Below are 25,597 nucleotides of genomic sequence, written 5' to 3'. Positions count from 1 at the left end.
GGGATTTCTCATGTGATTAATACCATTGGAAACTATAGGCTGCTGAATTTAACCCACTAGTGTCATTCGGTCTTTTGTTAAAAAAAAATAAAATAAAAAAAATATTGCAATGGTGACTGCTGCAAAAGTTAACTTTTTGTACCAAGTAAACTCAAATGAATGGAATAGGCTAAAAATACTTAAGTCATATCAGTGAAGATTTGACCATCATTTGGACTAAGAATGGATAAAAGAGGTTATAACCTAAACTATTAAACCATACCCATTCTAGAGCATCCTAAAAAAAAAAAAAAAGCTGCAGCTACCACTTGGATTATCTGCATTTAAAAAGGGATACACACCAAAACTTTTATTTTAAGTCTTGTAAAAACGGGTATAATTGGTGCCCTTTAAAAGTAACAAAATGGACATAAAATAGGCCTGTATTATAATGTTAAATATCAATATGAATTTCAATTATATGCAACAGAACCAGATTTAAGGTTTTTTTTTTTTTTTTTTTTTAAATCAAAATACTATTAGTCTTTCAAAGCCATTATCAGAGAATGTGAGCAGACAGCAGGGTGGATCAGTGAATGAAGGTAGCATAACTTTACCAGCTTTGCCCAGTACAGCCGTTACATTAGAGTAGAGCTATTGCACGAGAAGTTTCATGTCAGTATGTTATTGAGCAGACTTTTCCAGTGAGTCAGAGGTACATTGAGCATTTGGGCCATGGTGCAATTGTAGCCAGGACTGAGCAGAAAGCACACAGACCAGAACATTGAGCAGATGTCTAATGCCAACCAGTGTTTAACAAGCATGTTCATTAAAATTCAGTACTAATATGTTTATATAGACATGCTTGATCTCAGGCATCACCAATATCTAGTTCATATACATAGTCTAGACCCAAATGCCCACAAGTTACAAAAAAAAAACCCAGTAAATTAGCACCATTGATGGAAAAGTTTCGCTTAATTTATATAATGCCTATAAAGTTCACCTGCATTTAATGCACAAGTATTTTTAAAATGCTAGTGGAAGTTAAAAGGCTCCTACAACTTGGTCCATTTCAAGTTAAATGGACTTTATCCCCCTAAAGTCAATAGCATAGGAGCCAGTAAAGTAAGCCTTTTTGGAAGTGTATACTTACTGGCGTTAAGACCTGCAACACTTTGCAAATGTCCAACAAAAAAGGCAAACTACTGATTGCATAAAAGGGACTTTATTACCATTTAATTTTTGTCCTATAGCATAATCATTGACAGGGGGATGTGTAGGTCGTCTCAAACGCATCACCTGAAAGAGCAACATGAAATGAGCTTGATCATGTTCAACAAGGAAATCAGCAAGAGCAAAGCATGATTAGGATGAAAAATGTACTTGTCTGATAGTAGTCATAAACATTGATGACCGCTGGCTTGAGATTTTTCACTGCAAGAACCTGTTTTAGCTGCAGAGTGTAAGTCATGGGGACGCCTTTGGGAACCTGAAAGACAGGATGAACAGCAGCACATACACTAGCACTCAAGATAGCAGCTCCTGAATACATCCAGTATACACAGTCTCACCTCTTTCAGATACACTAGGACACGATCATCTTCAGAATCGACCCGCTCCACCAGCGGGGCGAACGACTGGGGTGGAGATCCAAGCTGAGTGAAAGACCATCATTTAAATGAACAATTACAACTGAAGTAGGTTCAAGCATCTTAGGACTTTCCAAATCTTACGAACCAGTGACGTATCAGCTTCGAAGCCTGACAGGAGTTTAACATCCACTAGAACCATGTTAGTAGTTGCTTTGGCTCCATTGTATCTGAAGATAAATAGGAAGTTCAGTCAAGAGGATCAAGAAAGCAGTTGCCCTTTGTAAGAATCATAAGAGTTGGTTTCAGGACACAAGTCAACTCTTCTTACGTCACTGTGAAGTTCAACATGAGATTGGCTCCAAGCGGTCGGCAGTCTGCCTTCACCTTTGCGTCGACGCTCAGCGTCCTGGCAACTTTAACGGGTGTCGGAATGTTGTAGAAACACGCAACCTGTAGTACGAGAAGCACAGTAAGATTTTGATGTGCACAAACAGACAGAGGGGTGGGGGGGGGGGGGTGGTGAAGATACAGACCTGCACAGACACACAAGTGGAACCTGATGCTTTAACAGTGTAATTGCCGGTAATGTTCTTCAACGGCTTCTCCTGATACAGCAGCCTGTTGTCCCGATTCACAGTGAAGCTATAAGACTCTCCTCCTGCCACTGAGGACTGTACAGTAACAGTGCTGGAGCCCTCCACGCTGAACACTTTAGCAGCATACACAGACAAGGCATGAAGAGCCACCACAGTGTCCTAAAAACCAGCATCACATTAAAGATTTGACCCGTATAAAGAGTGACTGAACTGGTTTGGTGGTCAGAGGTACCTGGGTGGAGGAGAAGCCTCCAAAGGGATTCTGCTGGGTCACGAGCCAGTTGACAATGCGGTTAGCATAGCCCAGGGTTGCCGTCGTGAGAGGCTGTTCAGTGAGAACCGCTAGCAGCACGTAAGAGCTGATCTCCACCGCCAGAGTATCACCAGATGAAGTCTGAGACCAATGCAGCTTAGTGCCTAAAGACGAGAAGGTGGGGGAAAAATTGACGACAAACAGCCTCAAGTATAAGCCCACTCAGGTGCACCAATCTTTTCACATTGGAGCTTGGGCCAAGGTGCAAACATACAAAATACAAGAGTTTGGGCCAACGAGAATTAAAATCAACTCAATGTTTTTGAAAGATTCTAATGCAGTCACAGTATTACCGTTTTAACCATTTAAATCATTTTCAAACGTAACGGATACAAAGCTCATTTTCATTGGCCATTATTCCAGTCTTCAAGTGTGGAAACTGCCATAGTGTTTTGCATTTTTGAAAATGCACGTCTAAAAATGAACAAGTCAAGACTTCATTAGAAAAGCCTCAGCTCAAGATGAGGATTGTTATTCTCACTTTCAGAAATGGCAAGGTTGTTTAAGGAGGTTAGAAGTTGTGATCGAGTGCTCATCTCTCCAGCAAGGCTGAAGGTGTAGGCCAGCAGAGCAGTGGCGTAAGTGTTTCTCAGGTTCCCAACGACAGGCCTCAAGCATGACAGAGCATTGGTGATGACAGGATCCTGAAAGCAAAGCAGATTAGACAAAAGCCACAACAGGAAGGTCATCTGCAAGCAACTCAACTACTGGAGATATTTTACCGTGACAGGGACACCTAGTTCAAGCAGAGATGCAACAATGTAGGCGGTCATGGTCACATTATCCCCAACTCCACCCTTTAAAAAAAAATAAAAATAAAAGCACCTGGATTAGAGACAGTCTGAGTCTATGGGTTACAGTCCATTTGATAACACGTACCTTCATTTCATTGTGGTACAGAGTTCCCTGTTGTATGAAACAGCCATTTGAACCCTGCTGGCTTATTATCCAGTCCTTCGCACTCTGAAGGACATTCGGGTCAATGAAGACAAAGCGCTTCGCTAGACCAAAAGACCTCAGGACAAAGGCAGTCAACCTGGTCATGGAGGAAGTTTCATTAAACTAAAATCACTGGTGATAAAGGATAAACACTAGAATGTGCAGCATTAAATTCACCATGTATTGGATGCATCATAACCAAATGTGCTGAATGATCCATCACTGTGCCTGTAGTTCAGTTGTCCTTGGTATCCTGTTCAGGGCAAACAAACATGGAAATTCATCAGGATGTACAAGCAATGATGGATAATTTGGTAATCAAGGTCCCTTGAATCACTAAGGTTTTGGAAAACCTGGATAAGAGGATATAGGTGTGATTTCTACACCTATAGAGTTGTGCAGTTTAATTAGGAACAACAAATTATCAGGTTTCTATGCCCTTGACTCAAAGCACCAAAACATTTTAGTCAGTTAGAAATGGGAGTGGGAGAGACTTGATATTTCATACACTTTAAAGAGCAAGCAATCTCACTACAGCAGAAGTACCAGAAAGGGTCTTGTCCAAATCATTATTTGAAGGCCCTCAGTGTAAACCAATAGTCCATATGATTTAATGTAGTGAAACCTGAATTATGGCTAAGTCCTGTGCCTTCACTGTAGTTTGTCAGACTGTTTAGTCTCGCCAACACTCAAATCCATACCGCTCTGAAGGTAGCCTATGGCGGTCTCTCGGATGGCTGCGGTGAGTTGCCCCGTGACTTCCAGGTATAGCAAGATGTAAATATTGGGAGCAAGAATAATCATATTCTGCTCTCCACAGCCAGATGGCATCTTTAATAACCCATCCAGATTCTTCAGCGCACGACCCATTATGTCTCCTATGAGAGGTCAAACATAAAACCCACATCAGAAACAAGTTATTCTGGCAAACATCACATGTCAGTTTCTACTAAATTAAATGCTTTACCAAGGACTGAAACAGAGCATCTGGCTGATCCCTGAACCACATTTGTTGGAAACGTCACAGTCACGTTTTCTGAAAGAACGCTTCCTGCAGACCGAACAGAAGCGAGCGTTAGGCTAATGTTTAGCTGTACAGGGAGAACTTGTTTGGGAATCATTGATTGCAAACAAACCCTTTGGACACAGTAACCAACTCTGGGTGTTGGTCCTCTCAACTCCTTCAGGCTAAAAAGCAGTAAAACACCCCATCAGTAAAGCAGCAGGAGCTCCATGATCAAGCTCCAGAAGGCTAGTTAACTCACCAGGACAAGTAGACTTCGAGTGACTACATCAACGCGTCCTCTTGTCGGCACGGTCACGGCTTCAGTGCCACAGAGTCTGGGACGGTTCAGCTGAAGCATTGACTGTCACATTGACAGCTCCTGCAGAGACAGACAGTGAGTAACACCTAATACACTCAATTTAAGAGGGAGACAGCACAAGACTAACCAAGAACAGAAGCAGTAAAAACCCATTTAAAGGTCTTTCTCCCATTAGCACAGAGACAGGATGAATACGGCTCATTAAATGCTCCAAGAGTGAAGGCTGCAGATGAAGCTGGAGTTACTTTAACCTGCCAATGAGAGCACATGGAGCAAAGACACATGACCTTCTATACAGATTTGTATAAGAGGAAAATAAACCATGACAGACCATGATGCACTTGGACAGATAGTTGAAGACAGTGGCCTTCAGCTCAAAAGACTCTCCACGGACGATGGAGTATGGCAGGGAGAGCTCCAAGAAGAAGGGCTGGAAGACTGTCAGCAGAGCAGGAGGAGCCAGACCAAGACCTTTGGAAGACAGACAGAACGCCTCCGTCTCCCATGTGGTGATTGTGTCAGGAACCGTGAGAGGAACTTGTGTGGATCCAGTAGCTCTGAAGGACAGAAGAGAGAAAGAGGGAATAAGTAAACACTGTGCGCAAGTAGCTTTAAAAGGGAACAAAAAGTGTATTACTAACCCCACTTCAGAAAGCTGCCAGATCCATGTTTCTGGAAAGTAAGTCCTGATGGTCACATCAAGAGAGGAAGAGTCACCCTCACTTATTTCTTCTGGACCAGCCGCCATTGCCATGGCTCCAGGATGACGGAAAAACATCACTGAAAGAGAGTTTGCAACTCTAGTCTTGTTCTCATCGGTCTATGCAGGAGTATTTGACTTGCACAGACCTGATTAATAAACCATACAAAATTCATCTGCCAATTTGTAGAGCAAGAACAGACATACCATCACGGAAGTTGCGGTAATAATTCTGGCCTCTGTACATCAGACACTGAGGTACTCTGATAGGCAAATTTGATGAGACCTTCAACCCCATGCTCTGTCAGAACAAGACAAGACATTTGAAAATGAAGTTGTGTTTAACAGGATAATGAACCGTTTTCTACCTTGAAGGTGTCGTAGGCATAGTCTACAGAAACAGCTCGACGGGGTCGAACATTCAGACACTCCTGTTCATCATCAACTTCATACGGATAATTTGATAGTGATAGAACTGGGAGCAAGTTGAACACCTAAAAACATGGGGAGTGAGGAAAAAAAAAAAAAAAAAAAAAAAAGCCACATTAATCTAGTACATAAGTCCAGCTGAACAGACTTCGTATTACTTTTGACTTTCTGCGGCTTGTCAAATCTGTTGCATTTGAATAGCATGCCACTTCAGTTTACTAAGTTAAAGCTCAAGACATGGTAACAGCCAGTGAATACCTCATTTTCAGGTCAACCTGAGCTAAAATGGCTCACATTACAGTGCATTCTGGGTATAACATTTATGAATTTGGCAGATGCTTTGATCCAAAGTGACTCATTGCATTTAACATCTGATCACTTCATTAAACTAACTAGTCGTTCATTTAAAAAAGTAACTTTGTCACCACTCATTTAAAATGGTCCGTTTGTCTTCATTGATGCCTTCAAGGATACTAAGGAAAAAAGGCACATGAAGGCACCCTTTTTAAAAAAGGCACATGAATACCATTTCAGCACTCAGACGTCTTCCTGACTCCAAGATCCGGACACTCTGATCTACAGCACTGAGGCCACACAGAGATCCTGCTTGAGCAGAGACAGTCAGAACATTTCCCTCAGCAGGAACGGCTGTAGCTGGAGAGAACTGCAAAGACACCTGGAACAAGGACAAATAATGCTGTAGGACACACCACCATTCCCCATTTGTAGCCAAAAGATAGTGCACATCATACCTTGTTTTGGAAACATGCTTCTGTCTCAAATGATGCACTACCAACAACTACATTCTCACTGGGCAGAACACAATAGACCAGAATCTGCACTGCTGGAGCCATGTCAACACTGACAGACAGCTGGAACGACACTGAGCCGCTTGTGACTTTATTAGAAACACTTGCTGTGACCGTCTGAAATCCATGGAGGACGATCACTCCTCTGGACAAGACCTGACCGAAGACAGTTGAATGACGTGCTGAAAAAAAAAACAAAACAAAAAAAAAAAAAAAACACCCAAACACGCCACCATCCCACAGTGTTTCCTCACCATATAGACAATGTCAGCACTGTAGCCACCAGACTCTCCAACAAAAGAATATTTCACAGTCACTGGAAATGTAGCACCACATTTGAGCGGCTGCTCGAGCTTCACTATAGTCAGTTCACTAAATGATGGGTTATCAGGAGAAGCAGGTTGGAGAAGCTGAACAACCCTCATATCTGTAGTGAAGTATGGCGATTTGTAACTATAAACCACCTCTGGAGTCACACTTGCCTGGGGAGCAATGAATGAAATCAGTGAGAGCACAAGAAGTCTTCATGTCACAATATATAAAGAGCAAATCGTACCACCAGATTCAGATCCGCTTTAGGAAGATTAACGGTGTTGAGAGAGAATGTGACCAGTCCGTTCTGGTTTGTGGTCAGATTTAGCAGCAGTTTGTTATTGTTACCATCAAGGAGATACACAGCTTTGTTCAAAATTGGAGTCCCATTGAAACGAGACACTGTTATCTGTTGGGAAAGATCAAAGTTAGGAAACAGCTCATCCCTTTCTCAGAAGCCTTATTGGCTTTTACTTGCCTTTCCATTAATCGTTGATCCAGGTTCAAAATAATCCAGGAGGTCCAAAAATGTGACCTTGCCAACTTCAAATGTAATGGACACGGTTGCAGATTTTGACATAACTACATCTGAGGTAAAACAAACAAAAGTGCACAGAATGAGCAAGTCAACTTCAAACACATGCTGTTGATTCAGATCAGCCAATTGCTCACCTGTTCCCTCCTCCGTGACGTTCACATTTATAAGAAATGAGTCTTGCATATTATTTTCAAATTTGGTGTTGAAAAACACTGCCGTATCGATAATAAGGGAGGCACAGCCTGTGGCATTCATCTGGTAGCAGGACAAAGTCACATTTAAGTCAAGCACAAACAGAAGGAAAACCCCCCACAAGGCAACGGTCACAGACCTTCATGGTTTTACGCAGGCACTGGCGGGTCACGTCTGGAACCTCAATATATGGAAATGGATCACGGCACACCTCCACCAATGCTTGACCAGGTACAGGTTGGCCATAAGTGTATCTGAGAAACATCACAAGGAACAAGATCAGGAACAGACCAACCACAAGACAAGAAAATAAGAGCCTCACTCACTTGGCACAAGCCTCAACTTTCAGTCCCACATCTGCAACACTGTATGTCTGTGGTGCGTTTATGGTCACGTCAAACTTGGGCAAAACTAAACCAGAAACACCACACACCAGATTAAGACCTTGGTTCCGTTATTGTATGTGCACATTTTATGCACTACTTACCATATTTTTTCACCTCAAAAACCTGGGAGATCATTCGGTCACCAATAAAAGCACTTAGTGTGTACATCCCTATCTGAGCCTCTGGGTTTAACTCATGAGAAAGCTGCAAAATCCACCTCGTTGAAGAAACGTTTGTCCACTGACCAATCCGGTTATTATTATTGTCCTATTAAAACAGTTAACAGCTCAGAAACTGCAAACAAAGCAAAACTACAAAAAGCTGTGTCGGCTCAATTTAAAAGACTTGCACCAGAGCAAACTCACCTCCACCACGACCAGATTGTACTGCAAGACACAAAGACAGGCATTTAAAAGCACACAAAAAAAAAAAAAAAACAAAAGCCACAAACAGTCAAACTTCAAAAGTGAGAAACTGAAGTTTGTAAAGTGAACCCATATTTAAATTTGTAATGAGCTCATGGTGAGACCTTACCATCTGATCAAGAGGCACAAATTTGGCATCCATGGTGACAACTCTGAAATTCACTGCAAAGGCAATTAACACATTCATTGCATAATGCACTTCAAGACATCAGAACTTGTAGAGCAGGAGTGTCCAACCCTGTTCCTAGAGAGCCAAGCTGCACCCAGACACCTAGGTAGCGGACTTGCTGCCTTATCAAGCAATGACTTGTAAGGCAGCGTTTGTGCATGAAGGCACCTCAGACTTCTGAGGCAGCATAAGAGTTTAATGATCTACAGCAATATTGCGTGAGCATTGGTGAAAACTAAACATTTAATTACTACAGTTTTCATTTATCGCTAGAAATGACATCAAGTGGAAAATGTTGGTCAAAAATGTACATGTACTCGAACTGGCCAGCAAACGCAACTTTCAAATGCAATCTTTAATTTTCTAGCTCAACTGACAGAATGGAAAGCACAGGATTGTGGGACATCAAAGGCAGCGAAGGATACATCTATGCTGCCTTCTAAAGTCGATCAGATGAAGGCATCTCAGGAAACCGGAAGAGAAGCCAACAGTGAATTTGGACGTACCTTTATGCCTTCTTAATTTGGAAAATACGGTCTTCGGAGGACCCATTTCAGTTTTCGGACACAGCCTTACTGTCCTGCAGACTTCAGTTCCAACCCTGCTCCAACACCTGTCTGTAATCAAGCAACCCTGAACACCTCGATTAGCTGCTTCATGAGAGTTTGAATGGGGTTGGAGCTGAAGTCTGCAGGATGGTAGCTCTCCCGGAGCAGGGTTGGACACCCCTGTTGTAGAGTAATGGACTTGAGACACCCAATATTCAACCTAGGGTCATTCACAGCTCACCCATTTGTCCTGGATTGTAGATGGGTTTGTCTGTTTGGATGAAGGTCAAAGGTAGGTAACGTCTGAGCATGACTTTCCTCTCTTCGGTCACTCTGAAGACCCTCCCTTGAACTTCAACCTTCATCTTCTGCACAGACTCAACATCTACTCGAGGAGCCTGTGGAGAAACTTATTTAACAAACCAGACAAAGAATAAAACAGCCACATGAGTCTAGACGACAGACCTGGAAACTAAAGCTGCGGTGAAATGGTGTTGAAGAAACCTGCTGCACAAGTTTAGTTGTCCTGTTTTTGTCATCAAGCAGAGAAACCGTCAGTGTGAGACTCTCTTGGGGTTTCAGAAGAGAAATGCATAATTTGGCTTCAGATCCAGACTCAATCACTGCAGGGAACGTCACCATGAAGAACCTGAAGAAATATGATTAAAGAAACCAATGTCTGCTTAACATGCAAGAGTCACTAAATTTTGAAATTACATAATTGTGCATTTTGCCAACAAAATGTTTAATATACCCTGCACAGATTCATAGTAACATGAACTTGCACATGGTTTAGTGCAGGGGCTCCAAACCACACTGATTCAGTTCATCAGACTCCAAGACCTAAAATAATGTTTAAGAAGAAATGGTTGGGAACCCCTGGTTTAGTGGTAAACTGCTGCCATCTACTGGAAAACAAATTACCTGAATTTTCAGATACCTGCAGAGGATTACATTGGCTCATTATAATTATATAATATTTATACACATTACACACACACACACACACACACATCAAGTTTATTCATTTAGAGGTTTAAACATTCAAGTACAAAAAAAGTGAATTCTATAAATACGTTGTTTTTGGGGGGCAGTTATGTAAAGATTAAACCGGAGCATGGTGGATAACCTTGTTTCACAAAGTTCTTTTTGGAAATCATAAAATCGTTAGCAATTTCATCAGCCTATGAGTAGAAAGCATGAGGGTCCGTGTACGTTGTGATATTTCATTTAAAATTTGAAAACTACGCATAAACGAGTAAACGGTCGTTTCCCGTTTTTTCATTTGTTAAAAAAAAACAAAAACAAAAAAAAACATGATTTTGACTCGATTTTCGTTTTTTCTGTCACTGATAGAAAACTGAAACACGACTTCAAAACTCCTTTTCCACATGGGCGATCATTACACGCCCCTTTCAGCCGATTGGTCAATCAAATCTGAGCCAGTGATGTCATCTTCAGTTCTTTCAACAAAATAAGTCCTCTACCGCTAGGGGAGTCCGGCAAGATGGCGGCGTGAATAGTCAAAAGTTGCGAGCTCTCAGTACCAAACCTTTAACAGGAAAGTAATAGACGTAACTGTCAGCAAAATTCATAAGCGTTTGTTTATAAGATAGTTTTTGCTTAAAGCATGCCCAAATCTGCACAAAAAAAAAAAAAAAAAAAAAAAAAAAAAAAAAAAAAAGTCAGTGACTCCGGAAAAAGTGATTCACATGTGCCTGCTAATAACGATCATAGCTACGAAAGTGGTTTGATTCGAGACAAACATATGACGGAAGATGAAGACGATTTTCCGCCATACCCTGTAACTCCGTCTAAACCTCCACTTGCGAAAAAGCCAACATTCACCAACGTGAAAACAGGGAATTCTAATCCCGATGAAATAATCTCGACGCTCGCCAACCTTATCAATACAAGAAGTGATGCTCTGGAATCGATGGTCCAAACCGCCTGCGCAGAAATAAAAGAGTTGAAGAGCAAAATGCTTTACATGGAAAAACGGATCGACAGGGGTGAACACAGCCAGGCTGTGCATGAGTCGGGTGACGGATTTAGAGCGGTACGGTAGGCGTTGGAATTTGCGTCTATATGGATTATCAGAGGCGATAAAAGTGAACGTGCGAGAAGAAGTTATCCGTGTGTGCCAAGAGTTGCTTCCACATGAAGCGACGAAACTACCAGATGCTATAGATGTCGCTCACCGACTGGGGCTGCGTTCCAGTTCGGTTTTAGACACGCACTCGCGAACTTCCCTAAACACTTCCCCTCGGGGGAATCCCTGCCGCCATTTTGAAGTGCGTTCCACTTCGTGAAGTGGACGAGGGAAGTTTATATGGACAGACCCTCGCTCCCTCGATTTTGACCGAGGGAGCGAGTCTACTTCATATGTACACTTCAGGCAGCTCCATAACCCACAATGCAACACGATTGTGACGTCACCGCATATTGCGTTTAATTTACCCCACCACAAACAACTATGATATTCTAATTATTTTTTAAACATTTAAAACACACATATATACATATAGAATGCTGTATTAAACAATTTTGTAAGGGGAAAAAATAAATAATAAATCAGCTCCATTGCGGATTCCAAGTGATCAAGGGCTTAGGACGTTCCAGTTCAGCCCATACAAAGGTTCCGCCAGAAGTGGGCACTCGTGCAACGTAAGCAATGACGTACATCCGAGTCAACGAGACTGAGTGAAGTTAGCGAGGGAAGGGCATTTAAAAACCGAACTGGAACGCAGCCTGGGTACCAAGCGCGCTAACGAATCGAGGCCCCGTGCAACAATCATTCGCTTCACGGCCAGGAGATTCAGAGATGCTGTTTGGAAGGCGGCTAAGAGCAGCGAGTTTCTTCGGAACCAAGGCATGCAATTTAAAGAGGATCTGACGAAGGAGGACAGAGACAGTAGACTAAAGTTATGGCCTCTGATCAAAAAAGCCCGTGATGATGGAAAATCTGCTTACTTTGTCGGAGGTCGCGGATTCATTGAAGGCACTGAGGTGACAGAGTGAGAGGAGCAGCCAAGGACTGATTTCGATATTTTCTCAAGATTTTCAAAACGTTAATTTCTATGTTTCCATTGCTGCTATAAACTCCAATAATACGGTTATGTTTACACTCAAGTTCGAGTCGCAACTTCGGTTTGAAAGGGTGTGACCTGCCCTTTGGAATGTTTCACAGTATTTAAATGCTGTTTGTTTAGTTTTTTCATAATATGGATGTTTAAAGAGACATGTTACGTTTCGTCAGCCACCGTTGGTAATCTTGTGTTTAAAGATTACTTTCCTTATGTTTATTTAGTGGTGTTAAAGGTGCTGATCTTGATACTACTTTGATTTCAGCGTTTATACACTGATCAGAGGTTTCATTTGTTTAATATTCTTTAACTACGTTGTCATTTCTATCACTTGTTTCGTTTAATGCTAGGGGGTTAAGAAATAACGTTAAAAGGAAAGCTCTTTTTCTTTTTGCTAAACAATTTAGGGCAGATTTGTTTTGTACAAGAAGCTCACTCTACTAAAGAGGAGAGTAAATTTTGGACGTCACAATGGGGTAATTTGGTATGGTTTTCTCACGGGTCTGAACACTCGGCTGGAGTTCTTACCTTAAAGAATAGATTTAATGGAGAGGTTTTACATACACAATGTGATCCTGCAGGGCATTTTATTTGCCAAGTAATTAAATATGTTGATAATATATTAATCTTGGGGAATTTATATGGATATCACAATCTGGATAATAATAATCTTTTTGAATCCATAGAAAATATTTTTATTGTTTGGTTAAATAAATATCCAAATGCCACTGTATTACTTGGAGATTTTAATATTGTATTGGATGGTTCAATTGATAAATGGCCACCAGGTCGACCAAACATAAATAACAATAGTCTCAGAAACTTCATGGATAAATTCAATCTCATAGATATTTGGAGAGCCAAATTTCCACATAAGTCATTTACCTGGAGCAATAAAACAGGGTCCAGTCAATCCAGAATAGACTTTTGGTTAATGTCTGAGAACTTTAATAAAGATGATGTGGTAGTTGATATAGCTTTATGGTCTTTTAATGGAGTAGAAGTAATAAGTATTAATATTAAGTTATCTAATACGAATTGTTTCAATAATGGATCATACTGGAAACTCAACAATTCATTGTTGATGAATGAGGTGGTAAAACAAGAGATTTCTAGATTGAGAAGCCAATTTTGGTTTAAAGCCAACAAGGAGAATTCTTTTTGTTCAAATTGGGAACTTCTGAAATTTGAGGTCACAAAATATTTAAGAACATTTGGAAGCTGTTTAGCCAAATACAAAAGAGCTGAAGAAACCAACATTATTGTTGAAGTTACAAAATTAGCAAATAAGTGTCCAGACAGTTTATTAGATGAAGAAATTATTATTATCAGATCTACAAATTAAACTAGATGAACTCTATAGAATGAAAGCTGAAGGTGCATTTGTTCGATCAAGGAGACGTTGGCTTGAAGAAGGCGAGCAAAATTCACAATACTTCTTTAATTTAGAGAGGCACCATATTAATAGTAACATTAGTAAATTAAATGTGAATGGGGTTGTAACAAAGGACCATAAACTAATTTCTAGTTATTGCTGTGAATTCTATAAGAAAATATATACCTCTAATTACTCCCCAACTATTTCTGATGCTTTTTTGAGTTCTATAGAGGTGAAAACTATTGACAAAAACGTAAGTGAACTTTGTGATATGCCTATTTCTGCTGAGGAAGTGAAGGCGATTAATCATCTGAAAAATAATAAATCGCCAGGTACGGACGGTTTGACCGGATAATTTTATAAGCTATTTGCTGACGATTTGGCCCCTTTTTTACTCAAAATGTTTAATGAAAGTATTATTAATCAGTGCCTTCCTCCCACCTTAACTCAAGGATTAATCACACTAATTCCCAAACCAAAAAAAAGACTTATTTCTTCTTGATAATTGGCATCCAATTAGTTTACTCAATAATGATAATAAAGTATTTGCCCTGATTTTTGCTAAAAGACTCAAATCTGTGTTAGATTCAATTATAGAAGAAACACAATCTGGATTCATGAGGAACAGGCATATTACAAACAATATAAGATTAGTATTAGATGTTTTGGATTATCCAGAATTTAATGTAGACGATGGATTTATTCTTTTTCTTGATTTCTGTAAGGCCTTTGACTCTGTAGAGCATCAGTTTATTTTTGAGTCACTTGTAAACTTTCTTTACTAACGCAATTAAAACCCTTTATAAGAATTGCAACAGTTCAATTAAGTTGTTGGGTGGCACTTGTAGATTTCATTTGTCTAGAGGGATTAGACAGGGTTGCCCTGCTTCTCCATATTTATTTTTGATAATAAGCCAACTCCTTACAAATCATGTTAAAGCCAGTGCGATTAAAGGTATGTCTATTATGAATAGAGAATTGGTTATAACGCAGTTAGCAGATGATACCACCCTTTTTCTCCAAAATGAAAACCAAATCCCTATCGCAATTAATGTTATAGAAGAGTTTTCTAAAGCATCTGGTGTTTACTTAAATGTAAAGAAGTGCGAACTTATGGTAGTTAAAGAATGTTCTGTGGCATCTTATTGTAACATTCCAGTCAAAACGGAAGTCAAATACCTAGGAATTATAGTAAGAAAGAATGAACAGAATAGAAGTTTTTCTAATTTTAATCCCATTATTCAAAACACTCAAAAGAGGTTAAATCAATGGCTTTCAAGGGATTTATCATTAAGAGGAAGAGTTTTGATTTCCAAAGCAGAAGGTATATCTCGACTAACTTATACAGCTATGGCTCTTCATGTTGATAATAAAATATCAAAGGAGATTGATAAGATGCGGTTTAATTTTGTTTGGAGAAATAGAATACATTATATAAGGAAAAATATTTTAATGAACTCTTATGAGAATGGTGGCCTCAACTTCCTAGACTTTACTACACTAAACAATACATTTAAATTCAATTGGATTAGACATTGTTAAATATCCAACTTCTATTTGGAATGTAATTCCCTTTCATATTTTATCCAGCCTGGGCGGTATACATTTTTTTCTTGTTTGTAACTTTGAGATTAACAAAATACCAGTGAAGCTCTCTGCATTTCATCGTCAAGCTTTTCTTGTATGGAATCTGATCTTCAAACACAACTTCTCACCGCACCATTACATTATTTGGAATGATAAGGACATTTTATATAAACAAAAATCTATTTTCTTCAAAAATTGGTTTCACAATAATATTGTTTTAGTAGATCAGCTATTTAACTCAGAGGGTCTTCTTTTTACATATGAGGAATTCTAAAAAAAAAAAAAAAAAACAAATATTCCCATAACACCAAAGGATTTTTCAACTGTTTTTGGTGCAGTTTCTTCTAGAATATGCATGTTGTATAAACAAACAAAAAAAAAAAAGTTAATTATCAGCAACTTCCATGCCTCTCACCAAATCATTCCCCTGTAGGTAAAATATGTTTCTCTTGTAATATTTATAATAGATCAATAAGAGCTCTTTTCCAGAAGGATGTTGTGTCGAAACCAAATGTAATTCTAATCAGTTTGTGAGTGATGTTGATTGGAAAAAAGTCTGGCTTCTGCCTAACCGGTATCTCTTAACAAGGTTAAAGAAGTGTCTTTTAAGCTTCTCCACAAAATATACCCTGCTAAACATTTTTTAATTAAGTTTAAAAAAAGATATAGATGTAAGCTATAGCTTTTGCAAGCAGAAGCCAGAGACAGCTGTTCATTTATTTTGGCACTGCCCTTATGTATCTTTTTGGCAAAATGTACTTGACTTTATTGTTGGAAATGTTGATGGAAATTTTATTTTACAGTGGAAAGATGTTCTTTTAGGCATTATTGTAAACTCCAAAAATAAACAGACTTGCACTTATTTTATTAATTTTTTTTATTTTAATGGCCAAATTTCATATCCATAAATGTAAATTTTCAGGTAAAAAAAAACATGTTTTATAGCATTTAAAAATGAAGTGAAATTTTATATTGAATCTATATTGCCCTCAAAGAAACAAAAAGCTATTAGAATTTTGCAAGAATGTACACTTTTTTTATTTTTTTGTATATCCCCCTAGCATTTGAAATTTCTGGATTGTTGTAACTGTATGGAATGTGTTTTTAGAGATCATAAATCGGCTTTCTGTGCAACCTAACGCTTATTTCACAGAAATATGTATGCACAGATAAAAACAATGGTTAAAAAACCTACAGTAAATTTAATTAAGTCTGTTTTTAAGATGTCATTGTAGATGCCTCTACATCTGTTATCAAGTGTGACATTTGGGCTACTACCACCGATCAATAATGATAGACTTCTCTATTATAGATCAGTGGCTACTCCACTCATTTTTTGTCTTATTATTCAGGTTGTTTATTCATTTTCTACCCCTGAACGAAAATGCGAGAAAAAAAAAAAAAAAAAAAAACGAATGACCAAAAGATACACGGACCCATGAGCTTCTGTTCACTTCAAATCCTATTTAACGTTAATGGTACTTACGGTCCTGATGGCTGTCCGCCAACAGCAAAGAGAAAAAGAGCTAAAATGAGCCCTTTCCAAACACAAATCTCCCCCACAGCCATGAATAGCGATCATCCAACACTAAACGCGAATCAATTGTCTCTTTCAGAAACCCCACAGATACTACCGTTTACTGCTCTACAGTTTCTCTCAATCATCTGCCCCAATGGCAGCGATATATAAAAACGATCTTAATCATCGGAACAGGTTGATTTAGCACTTTATCCTCAGGCAATGAGGGCGGACAAAATTAATTCCAGGTGGTGGCCAATCAATTAAATGAATGAGATTCATTCCCCGACACTTAAGAGTGTTAAGACCTCTGTGGTGAAAACCAAGTTTGTAATGTTTTTAGTAACCGTGTGTAAATTCAGTTTTCTCCTTAAAACTCCTTTGTATCCAAAAAACCTTAGTAAAAAAGACTGCCCCAACGCAGTTTGAAACCACTTTTACGAGATTTTCAGTGTCTGACATTTTGTTTCAGTGGTCGGAGCATACATGAATTATTTCATGAGTTTGTGCCTAAAATTAAAAAAAAAAAAAAAAAAAAAAAAAAAAAAAAAATATAATATATATATATATATATATATATATATATATATATATATATATATATATATATATATATATATATATATATATAAAATATTAGGAGGAGCTCAATACAGGACTGAAGTACTTATAAGAGTAACTTCAACACAAAGAAAACATTAAAGGAGAAAATGAGGGTAGGGTACCATTTGGGATTCAGCCTTTGAGTTTCTCTCTGTGTAAACTGCAGATCTCCTCTGATGAGAAAACAAAGTTCTTCTACAGATACATTTAGTGAATCCATTTTTACTTTTTGAGTTCCAGCAATCTAAACTTTACTTTATGAATGGCAGACAGAAATGAGAAAGTCAGTCTCTTTCTGGTAAGAACTGCTTTCTGCTTCAAGTCCACTACTATTTTCACTTTATTAAGAAACATCCTGAGCACCAAACCAGAGTCATTTGACCTACTACAATTTGTGTACAGGGCAAACAGATCCACAAAAGATGATATTTTTAATTTATCATTCACAAAATTCAAACCCACTTGGAAAGTAAGGACAGTTGTACATTATTACTTTTTGTTGACTTGACAGTATATTCAGAATAATTGAGTTGTTATACTTTAAAGCCTTTTCTCCCATAATATTATGTTATACTTTAAAGCCTTTTCTCCCATAATATTATATTTTTTAATATAATATTAAAAAATACAATGTTGGATTTACGTAAAGAAACGGCTCTACAAAAGTTATATAGATTCTGCTTGTTAACAGCAAGTGTTCATCATTAATGCTCAATCATCACTTACATATTCACTTAATTATCTCACTGCAGCATGTCAAAGTTACTTGTAGTGTGGACATTACATGACTTACCTGTGGGGTTGAAAGGGTTAAAGGTGCAAGAAAAAAAAAAACACACACTCACAAAATGTATTTTAATAGTAATAAACTGTGAGAAAAAAAAACAATGATATACTGGACACATTTGCTGGTAGTTTAATGTAAAATTTAATTTTTTGGGTCACCCTTGTGCTTCAGTTCAGGAGAAGAGAAGACCCAAAACATTGATGATGCTGCATGTTGCTTTATTTAACAGGTGGTGACTGCAGTTGCTGATGCAGTGAAAATCTCTTTATTTAAAATATTTTTAGTGGAATCAAATGAAATAAGTTCACAGTAATAATATGGTCTCATTATTAGCATATTATATTAGTTTATACATTTAAATGCCAGTCTGACAATTTAGGGCAGTCTATCTGTGTGGTACCTTTACAGTACTGCAGATTACAGTTAATAATTAAAAGCCTGGTAAGGTATAACAGTGTCCAAACCATAGCACTTCTTAATTAAAATATACATTACATAACAAATAATAATAATAGTTATAATAACAGAAAACCCAATAATAAAATTAATTGAAGGAGCATTGGTACTGATATCCATGGATGCCACTGCACAGTTCAGGTCACTTCTTGTTCCAGAGCTGTGCAATATGAACACAGTGTCACACCAGAGATCCTTCTGACCTTTTCTCGTGTTGACAGCAACGACTTTGAACTTCTCATATGGAGGAATCAGCACCTCTTTCTCAGAAGGAAATATAGAGTAATGTGACACATCAGCACCTTCACAAGTTTTGATTTTAAAACAAGATTTAGTTCCAAAACCTTGTGCTACACTTTGATATAAAGAGGAGGATGTAAATGATCCAAAACGAACATCTTTGTTCAGAACATTCTTATCAAATTCCTCTGGAGTACCACGATACGTGAAATAGCATCTATTTTGTGTTTTCTTCAGAATCTGTATCGCATCTGTTAACAGAAAATGAAATGAATACCATTTAAATGTCTTGTCTTTGTATTTTTGTTTCTGACTACGAACATCATTATTGAAAAATTCATACAGTGGACTTGAATGTGTGTAAACATAAACAGCAACTGAATGATTTTTTGACAAGTTATCTTCTGGTGTTTTGGCTTCATGGACACCCTCTTCCCAAAGTTTTGCAAATTCATGTTCAGACTGAGATTTTTCTTTCTCTAGAAGTTTTGTCTCCACAAGGTGTTTCATGTTCTCTATACAACCCTTATACTGATCATCAACAGAATTTGGTGCCATATCCAATGGAAATATCTGTCCTGCAGATCCTCTGTGATCCTACAGCAACAGAAATCATAATGATCATATAATCAGTATTCATGTCTGTACTAATTATACTAGAGCACAAGCTTACCTGTCCTAAATCAGCAAAAATGAGAAGAAGAGCTTCAGTAATCAGCAGCATCTTGATTTAGCCAAATTCCCAAATGAAATAGTTGATATAGAAGAACAGATGCTGAAAGAAAACCATAAGTACAACAGCATTTCATAAAGACTAAATCTATTACTCTAATATGTTGCACAATTAAACTGTTTCCAACATAAAACAGTTTTAAAATTATAGAAGTGGCAGAACTTTTTGAATAATAATCATATTAGCGTGACATTTACTGATATGTTGACCTTTGACTTTAACCTCTAACCTTTTACTTTAAGATTATTATTCATGTCGGCACCAATGATGTCCAACTTCACCAGTCAGAGATCACTAAAATTAACATTAATGATGTGGGAACTCGCAAGTACGATGTCAGACCCTGTAATTTGCTCTGGCCCTCTTCCTGTTCGTTGGAGTGATGAAATACTTAGCAGACTGTCATCACTCAATGGCTGTATGTCTAAATGGTGTCCACAAAATAATATAGGGTTCATAGACTTTTCAATTGGAAAAGTTTTTGGGGCAGACCTGACCTGTTGAAAAGAAATGGTATCCATAGTGCCGCTCTTCTCTCTACACTCTAAAAAATGCTGGGTTAAAAACAACACAATTTTGTTTATTTGACAACCCAGCTCTGATGTAAATATTGGACAGAACATATGCTGGGTTTTATACACTAAACAATTTGCCTTTTTTTTTTTTTTTTTAAATCAGTGCTGGGTCAGTCAATTTGATAGTTTTTTTTTATTTTAAATAATAAAAAAAATTGTTTGATGGAAACTTCCATGATGGTGCCGGCATATCTTTCACTCTGAGTGTAGTTGGTGTGTCTATTTTCCCCCCACAATATGTTTAAAAATGAAATCTCAAAACATCTTATCTGTGGCATAAAGGTACTGTTGGTTATAATAACAATAATGAACAACCACTCTTGGTCAGGGATGAGACTAGACAATTGGTTTTCTTCTTGATGGTGTAAACCATATCACCCAATTGCTCTTGTTTGTGGCCTCTTTTATAACAAATGATGTGCTTCTGTAAACATTGTTACAAAGACCACAAACTTAACATAAAAACCAAATTACAGTGCCCAACTAAATGAAACACTGATAACCATAATGGTCAGTTTCAATAAAACATCAACATCTAAACCTGTTAATTCTCAAAAAGAACTGTAGACAAATGACAGAAATAAAGTCAGTCTGCTTTGTCTTTTCAGTTGGTTTCATCTATGGCTGTGGTTAGATGTCAGATGTAGTTATTGTTTTTTCTCTTTTCTTCAGCGATTGTGATCGTTATCATCAGGGGCCCATTTCAATAAGGAGGTTCAACCAACTCTGAGTTAAAACTTGAACTCTGAGTTGACTTACACTGAGATGGGAAACTCTGACCTTTCTGTTTCAGAACAGCTGAATTGAGTTAGTTCAATCAACTCTGATGACTCTGTGTTAAGCTTGTGCACCACGACTATGAAAAGCCACGATCAATGGAGCTCCAATATTATGATTCACCATGGCAACAGCACCCAACAAAAACTGGCAGAACGTTAAGTGCTATTCATGTTAAGTACTATTCATTTTCATGGTATCCCACATGCAAAAAATAATAATGAATAATAATTTAAAGGATTAGTCCACTATTAAATAAACTTTTCCTGATAATTTACTCACCCCCATGTCATCCAAGATGTCTTTGTCCTTCTTTCTTCAGTCGAAAAGAAATTAAAGTTTCTGATGAAAACATTCCAGGATTTTTCTGCATATAGTGGACTTCAATGGGCACCAAACAGTTGAAGGTCAAAATTAGTTTCACTGCAGCTTCAAATTGTTCTACACAATCCCAGATGAGAAATAAGGGTCTTATCTAGTGAAACCAACGCTCATTTTCTGAAAAAAAATTTCAAATTATATACGTTTTAACCATAAATGCTCATCTTGAACTAGCTCTCTTCTTCTTCTCTATTAGAAATCCGGCAGTGTAGACACTGCTAAGTATATTACTGCCCTCCACAGGCCAAAGTTTGTACTAATTTTTATATGCAATATGTTAGTTGAATAGTATATAACAATTAGTTCAAACTTTGGCCTGTGGAGGGTAGTAATATACTTAGCAGTGTCTACACTGCCGGATTTCTAATAGAGAAGAAGAAGACAGCTAGTTCAAGATGAGCATTTATGGTTAAAACGTATATAATTTTAAATTAAAGTCCACTATATGGAAAAAAATCCTGGAATGTTTTCATCAAAAACTTTAATTTCTTTTCGACTGAAGAAAGAAAGACATGACCATCTTGGATGACATGGGGGTGAGTAAATTATCAGGAAAAGTTTATTTAAAAGTGGACTAATCCTTTAAGTGAATTAATTTATTTTGCAAATTATGTTCTATTCATTATGTAAAAGTAGCAGTTCTTTGCAATAAGTGTAAACAGTAATTAGATGCTATTTATACTTTATACTGGTAGATACACACTATTCGTATAATAGTGTAATTTAATCGTATAATTTAATAATAATTTATTATTATTAAACCCTCGTTAGGCATTTTACTTCCTGAAAAATAAATGCCTTTCTGATGTGATATGTGATGGGAAGAGGGAGAAGAGTGAGCTCGGCAAAAGGTGGATTCAAACCCAGTCAATCGCGGCACAAGTTAGTTTTCCACACCCAACACGCTACTGCTTACTCCACTGAAGTCATTAATCACATGTGTTGTTTTTAACCTTGTGTGACATTGGTGGGCGGAGCTACTGTAAATTTGCATTTAGTAATAGACACTTAAATAATCTTGTTTTCCGTTTACATTAAGATTGTTTTTATTACCACACTGACAGATAATTTTACTTAAGTAAAATACACTTAATTTAGACCACCAGGGAATTTACTGTGTTGCATCCCAGACAGCAACATAGTGTGGCCCAGATCCGGCGAACATCTGGTACATGTGGATTACATGCAGACCAGATGTGGGCTGACACAATGTTACTCTCAGATATATATTTTAAAAATCTTAAACAATATTCCATGAGAAACTGTTAACCCATTTTTAATTAAGGTTACCATAATTTTTTAAAATGTCAACAGAACTGAACAGTGTCCTTACCTTGTCTATACTCTAGAAACTAAGAAAATCATGCAAACGTCAGTACAAAGTCCAATGAAATCTGCTGAATTTTCATACTCTTAAAAAAAATATCACTGGATTCTCTGTTGTCACCGTTCAACAAAGAGGATTTCCCAATCTGCTGTCTAGTCAATTATGATGATTGAGGAGTGTTTCAGTTGTGAAACTTTAAAACATAGTAAAGTTTAGGGCGTCAGCATCAGATTCAGCTCCTCCTCCAGCTATTTAAACTAAACGAGAGATGTCAGTTAAATTTAGATCTATGTAGTTTTTGTGGGAATGTGTTCATAGGTTTTGCAGATTATTTATTTAAAAAAAAAAAAAAAAAATGATGTTGAACAAATTATTTTATTGTTGTAGAATACAATATTTAATATCATCTTATTGTAATTATGTTCAGAAACATCTTATGTGTTTCATGTTCACAACCATGACTTGCACCATAACCAAGTTTTAGGCATAATCATTGCACAGTAAGTCTTTTACAAGTCATTCTGGAAAGTTGAATGACGTTCATTATCATGCTCTTTATTCTTATATATGCAACCCTGCAGCTTCTCAAATGCTTCTTTTTCCTACACAAAACTGTAGGAAAAAGAAGCATTTGAGAAGCTGCAGGGTTGCAAATGCTAATCTGAATTTATATATATATATATATATATATATATATATATATATATATATATTTTTTTTTTTTTTTTTTTTTTTTTTTGATGAAGATACTCAGTTGCTCCCCTGAACATAATAATCACCAGTACTGTTTTTGGGAGCACTTTATTTAAACCCTTCATGTATTATGCATTATAAAAGTATTTTTAATGCATTAATTGTGCTTTGTAATGCACATTATAATGCACTGTATTAATAATTGTAACCAGTTATAGTACATTATAATAAATCTTTAGAAATTATATTGCATTAAAACATGACAAACAACCAATTTCAAAATATTTGAATGTTATAATGTATTTTAACTTTGGTTGCAATTATTTTTGAAATGATATAGCACATACCTTTATAATGCAGTATACATAAAAGCTTTAAGTAAAGTGTTACCCCATTTTCTTTAAATGTAGGCTACCATGGTATTCTGTGAACCACCTTGAAGTATCATGTAAATAACATGGTACATGAATTTGTCACATTAGACTATTAGGCTCATAATCTACATCCCACATAGCAAGCGATCTTGGCAATTGTTGGTTGGAGGAATGTGGCCCAGATCAATCCCGTGATCATCTACTCCAAATCAGGATTGTGACCTTGGGCCAATTAAGTGCACTTTAATGCAGTTGACTTGACTGATTTACAATTTACTTCATTTGAAATGATAATGTTTTATCTGTCATGACTTGGCATTTTAAAGAATAATTTTAAACAATACTACATTTTTAAACATACTTAAAAATATTATTGATTAAATTGTCTGTGATAATTTAACTATAATCAATATTTCTTTAATTTGGTTCATCATCATAAAATACACTGTGTTTTATTCCTGTGCTGCAATCCAGATCCTCGGGATGTGATGCTTAGTGTGAGGAACTGTTGTAGAGTGAGATTTAAAAGTTGTATGTGAAAATTTACAACAAGTCTAATGCAGTTCAGATTACCTTAAAAAACAGCAAAGAAGAAGCTGTTGTTTGTGCATGTGGAGACACCTGTGATGTGGTTGATTGAACTGCTTCCTGTTGAACTCAATCTTTAATTCTCTGACCTATCTCTCTCAAGTTATTGCAGGAACAGATCCAAATTCATGCTTTTATTCAGGGATATGTATCTCCTTCCTCAAATGACTGGCAGCAGTGGCTGTCAAACGACAACAAAAAAAAAACGTTAAATTAAAATAAATTATCCTAATTTAAATAAATTACAAAAAATGTTTTACAGAAAACACTGTTATTTTACAGGTATTTCCTGAATTAATTCAAATATTTTCTCCATAATGACTTCATAAAATCTTTCAAAGTATCACAGCACTGCAGGAAATTCTGCAGTAGTATTTGCAGGAACAAATTTAATCGGAAATCAGGCCACTACATGACAACTATAACATCACTAAAAAGTGACCAACAATATCTGATCAGAGTTTTCCTTGCAGTTTGCTGAAATCTTGTGAGATCTGTTAGTGTTTAATGTTCTTTTGGGATTTTAAGAGTTTCTGTATCATCTGTTTTGTGGGTCACTATTTTTTTCTGTACAAAGTTTAACCCTCAAAGACCCAAATATAGAAAAAAGTCACCGTTTACATGTTGTTGAAAGAGTCCTCTAATGCATTTAATAGGCTTATTACCGTAATCATTATAGTAAACCAGACCTCGATTATTGACACCAAAGAAAGAAATAAATACATTCATATTCTAAGTTATACAAAACTTTAAAATTTCAAAAAGGTATAATAGTATTCAATAGTATTCTCTCAAATTCTTGATTCTCTCAAAATGAAGCTCTAGCGCAAGTTCTGCTGGGAAGACTCAAATGTTGCGTCACTTATTAATTCAGATCTAACCAATCATTATCTAACACTTGGAGTATAAAAGAATGGTACTTACACTTGTCTGAGTTCGCAGATGCTGACGCAAACTTTCACCTCCATCCTCCCCACCACCACCAGGATGGTCCCTGTCCATACTCCCCGGGGGTCGGCTACACCCCTGCCTTCAGCTTCAGGCAGGAAACGCAAAGCGCAAAGTCTGCAACCCTCAGGGCATGAGCTACGGATGGGGCCTACGCCAAAGAACATTAACTTTTATATATTCTGCTTGCTGTTTGGTAATAAATACCAGTGTTATGTTATCTTGCCTCCCGAGTCTTTCTGGTAGAAATGCTAATTAAATACAAATATCACATGATTGGAAATTGACCT

The 25,597-nt window shown here is 37.3% G+C and overlaps 1 protein-coding gene and 1 pseudogene across 1 annotated transcript; both read right to left on the bottom strand.

Annotated features, from left to right (window-relative positions):
- Window positions 1-1,226: 1,226 nt before the first annotated feature.
- LOC137008874 (alpha-2-macroglobulin-like protein 1) lies at window positions 1,227-16,910 on the bottom strand (annotated as a pseudogene).
- Window positions 16,911-17,560: 650 nt separating this feature from the next.
- LOC137003726 (NAD(P)(+)--arginine ADP-ribosyltransferase 2-like) lies at window positions 17,561-25,321 on the bottom strand. The gene is made up of 4 exons (XM_067364019.1): window positions 25,284-25,321; window positions 19,585-19,686; window positions 18,782-19,508; window positions 17,561-17,601 (listed from the first exon to the last, which is right to left on the bottom strand). Exons 2-4 carry the CDS (start codon window positions 19,633-19,635, stop codon window positions 17,561-17,563), a joined length of 819 nt encoding a protein of 272 aa, XP_067220120.1. The 5' UTR covers window positions 19,636-19,686; window positions 25,284-25,321.
- Between the last annotated feature and the right edge of the window lie 276 nt (window positions 25,322-25,597).

This window comes from Chanodichthys erythropterus, chromosome 3 (assembly GCF_024489055.1).
Source record: "Chanodichthys erythropterus isolate Z2021 chromosome 3, ASM2448905v1, whole genome shotgun sequence".
Taxonomy (NCBI): domain Eukaryota; kingdom Metazoa; phylum Chordata; class Actinopteri; order Cypriniformes; family Xenocyprididae; genus Chanodichthys; species Chanodichthys erythropterus.
This window is presented reverse-complemented; position numbering and strand designations above follow the sequence as displayed.